The sequence below is a fragment of the Musa acuminata genome, chromosome BXJ3-10 (assembly GCF_036884655.1).
Source record: "Musa acuminata AAA Group cultivar baxijiao chromosome BXJ3-10, Cavendish_Baxijiao_AAA, whole genome shotgun sequence".
NCBI classification, from domain to species: domain Eukaryota; kingdom Viridiplantae; phylum Streptophyta; class Magnoliopsida; order Zingiberales; family Musaceae; genus Musa; species Musa acuminata.
The window spans coordinates 28429406-28446197 of NC_088358.1; the positions used below are offsets into that span (position 1 = coordinate 28429406).

The 16792-nt window shown below is 42.0% G+C and overlaps 2 protein-coding genes across 5 annotated transcripts; both read right to left on the bottom strand.

Moving 5' to 3' along the window:
- Window positions 1–347: 347 nt before the first annotated feature.
- On the bottom strand, window positions 348–4542 carry LOC135650921 (eukaryotic translation initiation factor 6-2-like). 3 transcript variants are annotated; one of them, XM_065170615.1, is made up of 8 exons: window positions 4404–4542; window positions 3995–4036; window positions 3478–3574; window positions 3316–3401; window positions 3199–3243; window positions 1182–1312; window positions 800–910; window positions 348–715 (listed from the first exon to the last, which is right to left on the bottom strand). In XM_065170615.1, the coding sequence occupies exons 2-8, from the start codon at window positions 4002–4004 to the stop codon at window positions 458–460; spliced, it is 738 nt and encodes a 245-aa protein (XP_065026687.1). In that variant the 5' UTR covers window positions 4005–4036; window positions 4404–4542; the 3' UTR covers window positions 348–457. The 3 variants fall into 3 exon arrangements, with proteins under 3 accessions (XP_065026687.1, XP_065026689.1, XP_065026688.1); XM_065170617.1 differs by lacking the exon at window positions 4404–4542 and adding an exon at window positions 4297–4387; XM_065170616.1 differs by lacking the exon at window positions 4404–4542 and adding an exon at window positions 4268–4332.
- Window positions 4543–11055: 6513 nt separating this feature from the next.
- Window positions 11056–14575, bottom strand: LOC135651830 (UDP-glucose 6-dehydrogenase 4-like). 2 transcript variants are annotated; one of them, XM_065172314.1, is made up of 2 exons: window positions 14420–14575; window positions 11056–12712 (listed from the first exon to the last, which is right to left on the bottom strand). In XM_065172314.1, exon 2 carries the CDS (start codon window positions 12692–12694, stop codon window positions 11252–11254), a length of 1443 nt encoding a protein of 480 aa, XP_065028386.1. In that variant the 5' UTR covers window positions 12695–12712; window positions 14420–14575; the 3' UTR covers window positions 11056–11251. The 2 variants fall into 2 exon arrangements, with proteins under 2 accessions (XP_065028386.1, XP_065028385.1); XM_065172313.1 differs by lacking the exon at window positions 14420–14575 and adding an exon at window positions 13205–13359.
- Window positions 14576–16792: the final 2217 nt, after the last annotated feature.

Here is a 16792-nt window from a genome sequence, read left to right on the forward strand (position 1 = left end):
TACGTACAAGCATTGTTTTGCGTTCCATCTGTGTTGACATCGGACGCTTGCGACCTTTTAGGCAATTCAATTCTACCGATACGCAAAACATCGATACCCATCCGAATACGACCCATTCACTGCTTCCAATCCCAAGGCGGGTGGGCCCGTCGGGTAATCCCAGATGGATACAATTGATGACCCTCAATCGAATCCAGTATCGACACTTATCCCGCTTTGGGATTTGCTTTTCTGTTAAAGACGCCACTCGCTTGCTTGTCGCTCGTTAAGGGTAACAAGTGTAAGAAATGAAAGGATGAGTTGAATGAACCATAACAGGAATTATCGAGCAAGGTGAGAAAATAATGTGAAAGAGTTCAATGAAAGCTGTAGTTGAGAGAATGTCAGCACATTGGTAACGCACATCTAGTTATATAAATACAAGCAGTTACTTTGGAAGAAATATAATCTCAGAATCCTAAACATAACTGTCGATGAGTGACTTCCTCATCTCATCAACGATAGAGCTTGGCCGGGCTTCTCTTAGTTTGAAAACGCTCTCAATGACAGAGAGCTCAGTTGCAGTGGTGTCGGATCCACAGAAGGCTGTCCAGTCGTTCACAGTCATACCAGCAGCAATTACCTCACTGCCTCGGTTCACTGTTCCGGCAACGAGTGGGACTTGGAGAAGAGTGGAGAGCTCGTCGAGGTCTTCAATGGATGTATGCGGGTGAACCTGTTAGGAAATCCAACATAAGAAGATGATATCAATAACAATACTTGTCTGCCTCGTGTTTCAGTGGAAGCCACACTAACTTACCAGACCCCCTCTGTTCGAAATTGCACAATAACTGCCAACCAGTATATTCCCAGCAATTGTCTGCCTGAATACTTCTACTCCAAGTACATCGGCGATGAGCTCTTCAGTTTCCTGAAATAAAAGACCATATAATGATGTAACCTATCCGATCATGGAGTACATCGAGGGAAAAAAAATGAATTAGCTGCGACACAAGATTTAAGGTACAGTAAAAAAGGTAACTAGGGATTAGAAAAGCAACATGTGAACTGAACCATATAGGGCGAAAATGGAAGTCATGTCAGGATTTGATTTCTCTTTTCTAGGAAAAACTAGTTGCATGTCATGTTTCATATCTGTGGATACCATCCCCTCGCAAATTGTAAGTACGAAAATAGCTTACCCTGTCCAGATCAGGGTGTGTGAGAGCAACATGATCGTTGCAAGCTATGCAATTGCCTAAAGCAGATAGTCTTTCCTCTATTCTTTGAACAACCACTTGATCAGGTAGACTATTCCTCAGATGTTGGAGCTCTGAAAAAACAATTAAACAAAAATCAATTAGAATAGTCCCCTTTGGTTACATGAGTGACTTTGGAGGATAACATAATTTAAAAAAAAAAAGAAATCATATTAAATATTTAGATAAAATTCTCTTCCTTCTTTCATTTAAAAAGCCCCCAGATAATTTGTTTTCCTGATTAGAAATCATATGAGAAGAAAACGGTTTTTCTAAGAAAGGCAGTCTGTCTAAACCTCCCCTAAACTAAATATGATTCCTGAAAGAAGATTATTTAACAAATTATTCTTCACTGTCTACTAATCCTACACAACCATGTAAATATACTCATTGAGAATAGGGATCCAAATTGTCAGTCAAATAGCCTCGACTTTTTAACCTTAGCAAAAATTGTTGATTTTGATCTGTGAACAGCTAATGGGTAGTCCAATCACCAACTATTGCTGCAAAAACTTATCCAGCTCTGCCGGTTCAATCACCAATTATGCACTCATAATTGGCAGTCCAACCTCTTCTTTGACATGTAAAAGAAAAAGGAAAAGAGAATTCTTTTTTGGACTTGATATTTCCTTAGTTAGATACATGAAAGGATCACCTAAAATTCACTTAAGTCAACAGATTTTTTCAAAGTCAAAAGATAAGCAAAAAAAGATCCTTTGATGGATATGAAGTTACTACTGCAGCTGAATAGAAGGACTTAAAGATACACAATCCTAGAAAAATTCAAATTAAAAATATCCAGAGTCATATGATTTATTTAAAAATTTGATCGTACATCATTGTTTTGACTACAGAGCTACATTTCATAACCAACATCAACACAATGTTTTAGATCAGATAAACATCTTAAATGAGCCAAAAGATGTTACAATGTTGCCAAAATCCAAAGCCTATATTGCTGATTCAAGTCATGTAAACATAATTTTTGATTGCCAAAATAAGACTGCACATATTGATCTCGAAAGCTAAAAACTAGATATGTTAACTATTGTTTGTGATAAATTTATTGCATAAAAATGGAACAATATCCAATCATGGTCTTAAGATTTAACAATTCACACACATATATAAAATTGTGGGGGTAAAGTTAATGGCCACTTTCTTGCATATTTAGATAAGTTTAAATTCCTTCTTCAAAACTATGTAGAACAGTTTTTACTGAGAGATGACGAGGCTGGCCATGACTCAAGCCAATATGGACTGGACTCCTGTGGTGGATTTTGCATCAAAATGGTGGAACAAGCTGTCACAAGTAGAAGAAAGTTGAATTCGCTCAATATTGAGTCTTGTTAACAATCGAGAAGGCTACGACAGGGTCGAGTAGGCTTTCGCTACATCCTTGGCGAACAGGATAGATTTCAAGGTTGTGCCACATAGTAATAATTATCTTTCTCAAACGTGGGAGGCTGTTATGGATCTACTTTCCTTGTAAGATTTCAAAGACACCAGTATAAATTTCAGTTAAGATAATACAATTCCATGCAATAGAATAGTTCCAGTCTCAAAGACGGCTCCATCCCTTCTCCATCGTTCCAGTATTAGACCGATCATGCTATTAAGTGACAGTGATAAAATGGATCAAACCACCATTTTATAAAGATCACCTCATGTTATTTCTTAATGCAAGTACAAACAATAACTATGGACCTACCTTATAGGCTAGGTAGCAAGCCTTGTGCAAACCCAATGGCTTCATCTCCAATCAGTGTTTTCTTTCCAATCAGGGTTTCTAAAGGAAACAACTCACACCACCTTGATTATGTTTTTCTCTGTCTTTTAAATGGCTAGACTTGAATGTGCAGGGTCCACGTACTTAAAACTACTAGGGCAAATAGCTACCAAAATTCAACATCACTTATGATTAATTTATATTGCAAAAGCATCTACAATGAATTCTTACCTTGGTCCGTCGTGGTGTGAGGCAAGAGAAGCCCATTTTTATTTCCTACATTGAAGTGGGATAATGCATGAGAAATATGTAGTCATCATATAAACTTTGGATAAACTTAGCACTTACCAGCACAAAGTCGCCCAATTATTCTAGTGCCTGCTATAGAGGTCTTCACAACAGGGATAACATCAGCCAACTCGGCTTCAAACATGCTGCATGTCATCCAATCTAGATCATCAGCGACAGATACAGGAACTATTGCAAGAGAAAGAATGGAAGTGTTAAAACCTGTAGAAGTTTTCTGATCCTCCAATCGCAACCAAACAATAGGCATTGGTCAGCTTTGAGAAAACCCCAACTTCACAAGAGTTCTCAAATTGAATACCTGTAAAAAGTTAGATGACGATCTCATAGGGGATCTTTTAAGAGTCAGACTGTTTAACAACATAACGCAAGCATCATATAGCATATTTAGAAAAGCATGGAGTTGTTATCTTCAAGTAGCTACATGAAAAGGTGAGCACTGCTTGTCCACCCAGTTCACCATCTAACGATCTTTCAATAATGGAAGAAAAATAGAATTGTAGAACAATTTTAGAGTTTCAATTGAATAATAAGGATTTAAAGAAATCACACAGTTAAGCGGATTTGTCAATTTTTTGTAATATGCCAAATTATTTACCTTCATTAGTATCTTAGTTTACATTAGCACACTAGTTCTTCGTTTTCATTAACTACAGAAATCTTTGAAAAAAAGAAAAAGATAATATAACTATTTAGTGGAGCAGCGGATTTTGGTACTTACGAGTAGCCATGACAGCTGGCTGCCAAAAAACCCTTTATTGGCCTGTGATCACCGCAAAGAAGAAGACAGAATTGGAACATTTCATGAAGTGTAAGGATAAACTGGAACAAATTTCATTGAATCATCAACAAAGATGCCAGAAAAATGAAAATTTAGCAGCGCTAAATCAACAGATTCGGTGGCGACGGGCGAGAGAACGAAACCAATCGATCAAAACATCACAGATTAACAACAAATGAAAAATAGTTGTAAATTTTAGGCTCATGGAGGAACCTAGTCAACTAAAGGATTCAAGACTCCACCTCCTAGAAGGTTTCGATCATTTTACTTGTCACCGCGTAAACCGCAAGAAATACAAAATAATCCCAAAAGAAAAACGAAGAAAAAAAGGAACGCGAATCGGAGGGACCTGAAAGAGGAGGATCCGAATCCCAAAGAGATCCAGGCGCCGAGGGGGTGAAAGGGAAGGTAAGATGCCGATGCTACTGCCGCTCGCGAGTTAGGGTTTGGAGGTTCGTCCAGGGTTCGGGTTGGGGTTCACGTCTTCGCGCATCTGGTTATTACACTGTTTAATTCTTTTGTTACGCATAACGGGTCACCCGAGCCGTGATTGGAAAGGAATCATGGGCTCCTTGAAGCGACCAACTTGGGTAGCGTATGTTGTCGTAAACACAAGATAGATAAGAGTCGGATCGGTGCGGGAGCTTAAAAGATCCGACCCATTAACTCGAGAGATCGAGAAAAGAGGTCGGATCCGATCAGGTCTCTCACTTGAATCAGGTTGGGAAGTAGTGTTTTGGTTCCTACGATTGATGAGAATCACATTGTCCAGGGTAGTGTTAGGCGGTTGCTACGGTCTTCGACCAGGCCGAGGGTCGGGGAAATGGTTAATGGGCCAAAGGAAAGGGTAGTGGGTTATTGAGGTTGGTATCGAGGCGCATGGTGGACTGATGAGGTCGGGCGTGGTGACACAGAGTGGGTCAACACGGCGGGCCGCTATGGCACATGTTGGGTCGACACGACCGAGTGTGGCGTACGGTATGTCTCTCTCTCTCTCTCTCTCGATGGGAGAAAAAATCAAGGTGGATCTAAAGTGTGATTTAACAACCAACCACATGTCATAATCATCTATGATTGGGTTGGCATGACAAAGTATAAAGGCTCCATGTGGCAGTTGCGTGGAGGCATCCTGGATTGAATCGATGTGTCTCCCTCTCTTAGAGGCTATTGAAAGTTGAACAGGTGGCCGGGTAGTGTAAGTGTCACTCTCGGCCTCTATAAATCATGGCCTATTCGCAACACTTGCTCCTTTGCACCTGCATGCAACTCAGACATCTTCGTACAACGACTTCAACTTCGACCACTCAACAACTAAAGGTCCGTGATGTCATCCTCCTTAAACCTTCTTATACACATACCTCTTGGATAGGTTATCGATTCCATCACCACTCTCGGTGTTATGAAAGTGTTTTATCCTTAAAGGGAGTCGAGTCGGTCATATAGAGGTTATCCCTTCGGAAGCGAATCCACCTAGTGGTGTGGCTCCACCAACTATGACATAGTCCTCTAACTTGGACTTCATAGCATCAGTCTTTGACTTAGAGGTATTTTAGATGATCTATCACATACTAATAGTGTTCGACTTGGTGTTTCCTCGAGCGGGTGATCGACCTTATGTATCACATTATCTGTTTTGCTCATGCATAGATGTATTGGAGATGGGGCATTATTTTCACTTCCACTCTTTATTTTATTGAGACTTTCAACTTTTGGAAGTTCTCACCTACTTAGATGGTGCCAAATCTGTGAAGCTTTCTTGTGATGTTTGTCGAGAAGTGTTGAAGGCTCCACATCCCCCTAACATTAACCCTCCTAATGACTTGCTATATTCTATGCTTTAAGGGATCGACGTACTTTCTTTTTATATGACCCGGATACTAGGTAAATGGGGCACTGAACTCTTGGAAGGGTTGGAAGAGAAGATTTTTTTTTTTCTTTTCTTTGAGGAACAAGTAGACGATCAACTTAGATTAGTTCATTCAAAAAAAATTTAATGCCACCCTGAGGTTTTATGGGTCAAAAAAAGAGAAGTTTTAATGATTCGCTATATCCATGTCCGAGTCCACTACCATCCTTCAGATGAGCAAGTAGTGACTCATTAACGTAAGACTTAGCCTTACTCCTCAGGGTAAGATATCATGGTTCATTTTTCGAGGGCATGTTTGGGATGTCTGAACTTTAATCTCTTTTTTTAAGTATGGACTTTCATGAAAATATTCTCGAGATGAATGCTTATCGCTGAGGTGCGAGGATGAAATAGGTCATCTCCAATCTTGAGTCAGCCCGAGCATGAAGGGAGGAGGAGGTTGGTAGAGAATACTACTAATCTATTATAGGAGGGGTTCATTTAGCACCCAAGTTAGGCAAGGGGTTCATTGCCACTGCCTCCAAGCCAGTGGAGGCATAGGAAGATGCTCCTTCAATGGTGAGGCCTCCTAGGAGATCCAAATCTCCATGCTCGAGAGATCGGTGTGAGGAGTCTCGTCGGGAGCCTCAACCAGACGAGCCATATAAGCTCGAGACTTCCCAATAGTGGCACCAATAGCAACAACAATCATCCCACCAACCCACCTCTCATCTCTTGGATGATTCAGGTGCGAGGCCATCGACAACTCGCAATGGCGTGCCAACCTTATTAGTGCTTGGGATTTCGATCTAGCAAAGCTTCTATTGCTACGAGTTAATGATGCGATAGTTGATGGAGGAGGGGAACATTTGTACAATCTTTAATCATCTTAGATAGGAGAGGTCGATACTGAAGAAGATAGAGGTTGATAATCTCTAATACACCATAGAAGAGCAGAGTCGGTAGTTGAAGGAGGCTGAAGCACATGAGTTAGAGGTAGAAACCCAATGGGTGGTCTAAGTACAAGGCCTTTTGGGGGTTCAAAAATGGGGTTGATGTGGTTGGGGCTTAACTCCTTCGGAGACTAACTAATTATCTCTCCGGTTAAGTATGACCATCTTGATATTGCACTTCCCGAGGACTCCATTGTTGGGTATCCCACTGATAGCAAGATTGTAATGGTCAAAGTTGATGGCATAGATGATCAAAGCTAAGATAACAGTCTATGCAAAAGATAAGGAGGTTGAGGTTGGTGATGAGGCTGAAGATTTGTCGACGACGCAGGACCCAACGGGTGGTGCCCCACTTAACAAGCCAAATCTAGATGCTGCCATCTAGTTTTAAATCCCAACCCCATTAGCTATGACTCTAGTTTTAAATCAAACCCCTGAAGATGGCATTGTACAAATACTAGAGGAGTAGTCAAGTTGATTTATCTAATTTATCTTTTATTATTATTATTATTATTATAATCGGGAGGTTTGTTTTGGAATGTAAGAATTCTCAAAAATAATGTAAAGACTCTTTTACATATGAAATTATCCTTTTTTTTCTAATTAAAGTGTTTTTACAAACTTTGCACTGCAATTGTTATAAAATCTTGCAAAATTAAAGATAGTACTTCTTCATATGTGATATATGCCATGTTCGAGGGATCTCCGATCTACCCAGAGTCTGGAGTCGATAAGTTCTTGATCCGACCTCTTTTGAGATTCGATATGAGCCTTTATAGGTCGGTACCAACTTACTCTTGGTATGAGTCAGATCGTTGATTTTGGCTCACCTCAAAATCAAGTCTGTCGCCATTAACTAACAAGGTTGAACTTGATCATTGAAGAGTGTTGGTCATCGATCTTTTTGTAAACTAAGTTTCTAAGATAGGCTTGTGCTCTGACTTTATCAGTTAGATCCTAACTTTGCTCTTAACTTGTTATCCAACCCCTCCTTAGAGATGTGTTAGGTTAAGATGGTTGATAATATTAACTCGGTCGGGAGCACAATCTTGGTTCCATATGTTAGACGAAAAGACGATTATCCAATAGAGACCTTTGGTATAGTCCAATAATTCTATAAAATACTCGGGAGCTCATATACTTATGCACCCTTAGCTTAACATATTCTTTTCTTCAATCATTCTAGTATAGCCTAATTGGTGACTTTTACTTGACCGTTAGCCTATGTCTACACCACCAAAGTGAACTTCAAATGGATTTTAAAAGTCGTTAAACTCTTTAAACTTGATATTATTAAATTGTGTCCTATCGTGAGTTATAAAAGTATACAAAATTCCAAATCGAGAGATAATATTTCTCTAAATGAATCTTTCAACCTACTTCTCCGTAATTAATGTAAGGGGTTTGGCTTCGACCCATTGTTTTGATGAAAACGATGATACTTTGACATATTCCTTTTTACCGATGGTGCATTGATGAGGACGAGGGAGTTGGGTCAGTGACCAATCAAACTTTCTTATTAAATCTTCTTGTGTAGCTCTCGAATGACTCCTTTTTCTTGTTGTACGGTGAGAAGGAAAGTGATAGGCTTCTTTAGGAGTTTGTGGTGACAAAGTTGAGTTTAAACTCTTTCACCAACTAATTGAAGGATGAGATCGAGTCTAGAGGGAGCCTAGTGAACCACTCACAGGTCATGCCTCTTAGCATCATGGGAAAGGAGGTTTGACACATGAGAAAATTTGTGGTCTTAGAGAGCATCATTTAGGAGTTGAACATGATAATGTGCTTCGAGGGGTTGGATTTTCCATCATATAAGTCTAGAGTGGGTAATCGAAAACCTTGAGGAATCGGTTCATTATTTATATTCTTCATAAAGAGGGATCATATGTGCAACTCCACCTCTGGTTATTTCCCATGTTAGGTTAGCTGGGTTGAGTGGGGGAAGATATGAAATTATGGTATGGATGATTCTGGTTGTTAAATCCTGCACTTATTTAAACTAGAGTGTGCATGGTCTCAGAAGGAATGGGTTATTCGTGCTGGTTGCTAGGATGGAAGTGGCTAGTTAAAAGTCAAGCTTTGGAAAAGTCATCTAAGGATTTGGAGATGGAATCGGAACACCCCGAGTAACCTTAAACGGGGTTAAGTCATTGATACTAGCAAGTTCGGTGCTATCAGACTTTGACCCATTTGGGTTTAGGGCCTTGGGATTCGACCGAGACAGCTGCAAAGTTCGCTTGAGACATCATGGTAAACCCTCTTTATAGTGCCAAACTGTTAGAGAAGTTTTTGATTAACCAAGTTGGAAGCTAATTCGGATCCAATCTTGTTTCCTTTTTAAGTCGATCTCAAGATGAACTCTTTTGAGAGTCATCTAAATCCTATAAAACTTTGACGATGCCTCTTCCATTCCATGCCTAAGCCAGTTGACTAGTTGAATAAATCAGACCAATATATTTAGTTCGTTGTATCTGAATGTACTTATGAGCCCTCCTCCTTCTATAGTGGGTGTTCGGAGCCATCACAATCATCTATTGCGTGGATCGTATGATTACAGGAGCGTGAAATTTGCTCGTAATTGTCACTTGCTTATGTAGATAGCATAAGCTTCCAGCACATGTTATCGATCAGGCATGGCCAACTGGGTCCACTCTACTTGGCATCCGTGCAATGTTGAGGCGGCACTTAGGGGTGGAACGCGAGGCCATGTCATGTTGATCACATACAGCTGAGGTGTCGATCACATGACTCCGCTATGTGAACCACATGGCGGCTAATCGATCAACCATGATGAACCATGATGTGTTGATGTATCCTCTACGTGGGTTCATCATATCGACATGTGGGATTGGTTTGTCAATCACATTTTCTCGCCATGTCGATTAGATGGCTTCTTCGTATCAGCCTCATGAAGTAGAGGCATCGAGATGGAGCTAACGTGCCGAGTGCATGATATTGACATTTCGACCAAGTCGGCTTGTTAATCACATCCTCTCGCCATGTCGATTAGATGGCTTCTTCGTATTAGCCTCTGAAATAGAGGCATCGAGATGGAGCTAACGTGCTAAGTGCATGATATTGACATTGCGACCAAGTCGGCTTGTCAACCACATCCCCTCGCCATGTCGATTAGATGACTTCTTTGTATTAGCCTTGTGAAGTAGAGGCATCAAGATGGAGCTAACGTGCCGAGTGCATGATATTGACATTTCGACCAAGTCGACTTGTCAACCACATCCCCTCGCCATGTCGATTAGATGGCTTCTTTGTATCAGCCTCTGAAGTAGAGGCATCGAGATGGAGCTAACGTGCCAAGTGCATGATATTGATATTTTGACCAAGTCGGCTTGTCAACCACATCCCCTCGTCATGTCGATTAGATGGCTTCTTCGTATCAACCTCACGAAGTAGAGGCATCGAGATGGAGCTAACGTGCCGGGTGCATGATATTGACATTTTGACTAAGTCGACTTGTCAACCACATCCCCTCGCCATGTCGATTAGATGGCTTCTTTGTATCAGCCTCTGAAGTAGAGGCATCGAGATGGAGCTAACGTGCCAAGTGCATGATATTGACATTTCGACTAAGTCGGTTTGTCAACCACATCCCCTCGTCATGTCGATTAGATGGCTTCTTTGTATCAACCTCACGAAGTAGAGGCATCGAGATGGAGCTAACATGCCGAGTGCATGATATTGACATTTTGACCAAATCAGCTTATCAACCACATCCCCTCGCCATGTCGATTAGATGGCTTCTTCATATCAGCCTCTAAAGTAGAGGCATCGAGATGGAGCTAACGTGCGGAGTGCATGATATTGACATTTCGACCAAGTCGGCTTGTCAACCACATCCCCTCATCATGTCGATTAGATTGCTTCTTTGTATCAACCTCGCGAAGTAGAGGCATCGAAATGGAGCTAACGTATTGACATTTCGACCACATTATTCTTACTAATAATAGGAGTGTTGAAGCAAAATGCATTCTTATTATTTGCCTCAGTCGGAAACACCTTCCGATAATAAACTTAAAAACGTTTTTTAAAAAATTAACTTTTCATATAAGGACATTTTTTTTTCAACCAACTTTAGATATCTTGCACGCAATTTAAAGCAAGAATGCCGATAGCATCTGCAAAACAAGGATCGTAACAGTGCGAAACCCATCAGCTTCGAACCCTTCGTCGTACTGACACAGACATGCGTACAATTAGATTGACTTAATGACGTTGCAAAGAAACACGACGTTGACCCAAAAATACAAGCAGCCTAATTGACTATAATTCCAGAACAAATAAATTATTGGGTGAAGAAAACATTAGGGAAGCAGTAACTATGAAGAATCATCCGTTTGACAATTTGACGCTCTTGTGATTCCCTCTCTTCCTTTGTTAGTGTCAGGCAATAGCGGGCATGTCCTTGAGCCATGAATCCAGAGGCTTTCCGATGGCGTAGACGATGAAGCCGATTGCCCTGAGCTTCTCTGCGTCCACCACATTGCGGCCGTCGAACACGAAGGCCGGCTTCTGCATGTTGTCGTAGATCCTCTGGTAGTCCAGCTCCCTGAACTCGTCCCACTCCGTCAAGATGCAGACGCCGTGCGCCCCCTTGGCGGCCGCGTACGCGTCCCACGTCACGCTCACCTGCTTCACGGCGGCCGGGCTCGTCGGCTGCAGGTGCGCAGGGTGATCCCAGTCGAACTTGTTCATGGCGAGGTCACGCCGGATCTGCTCCTCCGTCACCTGCGGGTCGTAGATGCTGATGCTGGCCTTGTCCCCCAGCAGACCCTTGCAGACGTCGATGGCGGGCGTCTCCCGTGTGTCCCCCGTGTCCTTCTTGAAGGCGAACCCGAGAACCGCGATCTTCTTCCCCGACACGGTGTTGAACATGGAGGAGACGACCCGGTTCACGAAGCGGCTCTTCTGGTAGTCGTTGATCTTGATGACTTGCCTCCAGTAGTTGGCCACCTCCGGCAGCCCGTTGCACTCGCAGATGTAGACCAGGTTGAGGATGTCTTTCTGGAAGCAGGACCCTCCGAATCCGACGCTGGCGTTCAAGAACTTGGGCCCGATCCTGGAGTCCTTCCCCACGGCGAAGGCCACCTCGGAGACGTTAGCGCCGGTGGCCTCGCAGAGCGCGGAGATGGCGTTGACCGAGGAGATCCTCTGCGCCAAGAAGGCGTTGGCGGCGAGCTTGGATAGCTCCGCGGACCACAAGTTGGTCGTCAGAATGCGATCCTCGGGTACCCAGTGGGCGTAGACATCCTTCAGCGTTTGCACAGCCCGGCGGCCCTCCGGGGTCTCCCGACCACCGATGAGGACTCGGTCGGGCGTGAACAGATCCTGGATCGCCGTGCCCTCCGCGAGGAACTCCGGGTTCGACAGGATCTGGTAGTTGACTCCCTTGCTGTTGTGGGTCAAGATCTTCTCGATGGCCTCCGCTGTCTTGACCGGGACCGTGGACTTCTCGACCACGATCTTGTCGGACCAGGAGACGTCCGCGATCATGCGGGCCGCACTCTCCCAGTAGGTCAGGTCGGCGGCCTTGCCCGCTCCGAGGCCGCGGGTTTTGGTGGGGGTGTTCACGGAGACGAAGATGATGTCAGCCTCAGCGACGTGCACTTCGACGTTAGTGCTGAAGAAAAGGTTCTTCCCTCGGCACTGCTTGACGACGTCGTCAAGGCCTGGCTCGTAGATGGGGAGTTGATCGCTGTTCCATGCAGCGATCCGGCTGGCGGAGATGTCGACCACCACCACCTCGATCGAGGGGCACTTGAGGGCGATCACGGCCATGGTCGGGCCACCTACATAGCCAGCTCCGATGCAGCATATCTTCACCATGTTTGTGATCTCGAGAGCCTGGAAAGAATGATTTCAGAAAAAATGCTCAGAAACTCGTGTGGGAGGAACTAACAAAAAATCTCCAAAATGGGATTTCGATCCATAAGATGTGGCTGGCCATGAACACAGCTCTGATTGCAGAAAAGATCACAAGGAATCAGCAATGGAAATAAGCAGAGAATTCCCATCTCCATAAGTCAAATACAGAACAAGTCAACAAGCTTCACTCAGTAAATGAAACCGGTGGCAAGAACAGAACTTGAAAACAGATCCAGCATATCCGCATTAGCAAACTTGAATCCGTCTCGTTTTGCAAGAGATCTTGTGATGTTAAAGGTAACAGTTTGAAGAAGAAAATGAAAACAAAAGAAGATGCATCTACCATAAATCAACATAGCCAGCAGAAAGTTCAAAGAACAGTCCAAGGAAAAGGAACAAATCCCTTGAGTACGTGAAATTGGCAACTTGAGATCATAAAACCAAATTGCAGGAATTAGCTAACGAAATCACCTTCCCAAAGTGCTCACACTCTGGCTCTGGCTCTGGCTCCAACAAGGGGGTACAGAGAAGAGAATGGAAGGAGAAAGAGAGAAAGGTGCTACCAGAGGGAAGAAGAGAAAGAAATGACTTGTGGTGACGAAAGGAGGAGGTGACTCCCCTCCTTAAATACACAGAGTCTCATCGAGATCTACTCTCTCGCTTTCCAAAAACTAACCATGAAAAGCCTTACGTTTTACCAGCATAGGAAGACAGTTCAACACGCTTTTGAGCATCCATCACAGTCCACCAAACTTGAATGGGAAAGGGTTAGGTATTTAGGCACGCATTCCAACAAGCAGTAGCATTCAGAAGCAAAGGAAATCAATAAACATATGATTCTAATCCATATCTACCATAAACACACACTGCAATGCCATATTATTGTCCTGTTCTACAGCCAAACAATTCATCAAGTATAAGATGGTAATATATGCACACAAAATCAACAAGAACTGCAGACAGAAATCAAATAGCATCAAACATCAAATTCAAAGCTTTCACAAAGGCAAATGTCCGTCTGGATACAGATCAAACATCCTAATTTATCCTTTTACAATTCACAGTCAAATACAAAATCCAAACAGTGTACCTGTTCCTAAAAAGACAATTATTTCTGTGACACACACCAACCAACAGACACATTCCAAGTGTACAACAGAGACCTTGTCCAACTACAACACTTGATTCACACACACACACAAAAATTGGAGAAATCATTGACAGGAAAAATAATACTAAAAACCATGGAAACTGCAACTTGGAAATAAATATTAACAGAGAGAAAAGAGGGTAAGAGTAAAAATGAACCCTGCCAACAAAGCCCTTGGCATAGAACAGCCAAAGGTGCAATTTTTTTAAGATAAGCGACCGATACCCTTCTTTTAGACAGGAGAAATCGCTATGAATTCAGGTGAATTATGAAAAGAAATCGCTACAAAGAGACGTTTGCCGCTACCAAACTTCAAATTCAAGAACAGAGAGCGACTCCAAACCTGACATTAGCAACAACTTGGGTCTTTGAGTAAGATGTAAGCGATCAAATGTATCACTTGTTTACAAACCCAAATTTCAAGATGACCGGAAGGTAATTGCCACCAAATCGACCGCAATGGATGGACAAAAGAAACCGAAAAGTAAATCAAAAGAGAAAACAAAAAAGGAAAGATTGAGAACGAAAAGAGGCACCTTATTTTCTTCAGGCAAATTAAAAGAGCGATCTGTGATGAGATTAGAGTTTCTGGTCTGCGGCACGGCAGCCGGGATGGAGATTTAGGGCTTTTACTAATGCGCACGGTGTTCCGAGAGATGTATCGCCGAGGCTTCTCTTGCCATCCTCTCCCTTCTTTTCCTGTGTGGTTTTGGAAACGAGTAAATTTAGGGCCTTAATCCTTTTGTTTTTTTGTTTCCTCACAATGCCGGTCACGCCAGTGGTGTGAATTTTGAGCAAATGTAAATAAAAAAAAGGGAAAGAAATCCCAAAATGTCATTTTCCCTGTTTATGTTTTCCCTTTTTCTTTTTCTTTCTTTCTCACCATGCTTAGGCGGGTAAGCTTTTTACTGGGAGAGACTATTCTTATTCCACGCACGTGTATATACTTGCGTTTATCGAGCAAAACAAGGCTGGGTAGAAAATATGGGTTTTAAGATAAGCGCATCACTATGTAGGAATTTGACAAGTCACTTGCTCCACTCAAATAGCATTTCCTACGATTATAGAGTTGTGTGTGGACATATTAAAATTAATATTAGAATATTATAAAAAAATTATGTTATTAAAATATATTTGAAAGTCAATTATGTCGGATTCAATTGTCGTTTTGGATCTAATTCATTTTTTTTAGCACAGATATTATCATTGATTATCGAACTTGAGAGGATTATATGCCTAAACATTTGATATAAAAAATAAATAAATATTTTTTAATCCGAAAAAAAAATGACATCATATAGGTAGGTGTTCTTTATATAAAAGCAGATAAGCAGTAGCTGCACTTGTCAACAGTGTCTTAAGTGTTGACGACCCCCGCCCCCCCAAAAATATAGTGCGCGTTTGCGACCGCCAAATGGGACTACTAAGAAATGCACCACCGAATCCCATGGCCATGTGCAATCAAACTTTGTACTTGTACTAAGATCAACGACCGTACATGGAGCGACATGAAAAATAATGCTGCAGTCCACCGTTGGCAGCCACGGCCAAACAAGCGGTGACAGCCTGGTAACAGTACTCAGCCGCTTGCTGCAAGTTGCAGCTGAATTGGCTGACTTGCAAGAGACCATGTGGTGGGTCACTCGTCTACTAAATTCCAGGGTGTCGCAACCTACCACACTTGGGAGTGTGCCTTACTATTAGGTGTTTGATTGGGATTCGATAAGACCCAGCAAGTCTTGGTGAATGGGTTTTGTCAGGAGTAATGCAGTTCCATTTATAAAGCATTTTGGTCACTTTCATTCTAAGACAAAAAATGGAGGAAACAAACAGCAGGCATTGATGTTGACGATGAGTGTCTCAGGCAATAATATTGTGTTATGTATGACTTCTATTTTATGGCTGCCAACGAGCTTTTTCCAACAGCAAAATCTTCACTACTACTCACTCACATTGATCATAGTCCGCGTCCAGATGATTGATCATATGATAGTTACAGAGTTGGCTATATGCTCATACGATTCAGAGATGACAACCAAAAACATAACATAGTTGATCAAGGACCAAGAAAAAATGACGAAATAATTCTCACCAGCAGAAACTTCGAGCGAATCCAAAATCCAAGCAAGGTAATCAACTATGCGTTTGGCTTCGTTCAAAATGTCATTACAGAGATTTTCAATGAATACAAGAAATCTGGGGTGGAAATTTTGGTCACCCAAAGAGGTTTCGACTTGCATGAGATTCAATAATATACTTAGCATTATTTTGGCCATCCAAAGAGGTTTCGACAGCAGATAACACTGAGCATCGCAACTAAATGATTGTAATAAATTGTAACCCCCCCAAATTGCTCTTCTTGAAATCATCATTTCTTCCTTATGCTACTTTTATTTTGATCCTTACTACCCAAGTTCTTCACCTTGATATTGTCTCACTTCACAACATCATATATGCTGTAAAATGAAACCACCAAATTCACTTATTAAAGGCTACAATTCACATATCACAATCAAATCATGTGCCCTATATTACTAAGTTGGCTCAATATCCCACCATGCAGCAAAATTCTAATCCATGATGCTAGGTGTGAATTTAAACAGACATCATCGAGAAAAGAATATAAGTTGATGCTACATTTACCATAATGACACAGACTTAGCTGGAGTTGCCTAAGTCGTGCGACACCCTTGCGTGTCCGTCCGCAAAGGTCAGCCTCCCCGAAGCCTCCCATTGTCCCTTAGGATCAACCAAAGAGAGAACGGGTTAAAAAGAACGCCTCAATCGGGATCCACAAGCAGACATGTCCGAAAAACACTTTATAGACAATGCAAAATACAAACAGACTTTACAAGCTCTGAACAGTGGCACAACAAAGGGTAAAATGGTCCATTACAGACCGAAAAGCT

Bases quoted from the DNA above. Each gene is read 5' to 3' on its own strand.
- LOC135650921 (XM_065170615.1), bottom strand. The intron at 3,402-3,477 runs GTTTTAACACTT...GATGACATGCAG, and splicing joins GGATCAGAAAACTTCTACAG to CATGTTTGAAGCCGAGTTGG. The intron at 3,244-3,315 runs GTAAGTGCTAAG...ACTTCAATGTAG, and splicing joins AATTGGGCGACTTTGTGCTG to GAAATAAAAATGGGCTTCTC.
- LOC135651830 (XM_065172314.1), bottom strand. From the start codon at position 12,694: ATGGTGAAGATATGCTGCATCGGAGCTGGCTATGTAGGTGGCCCGACC.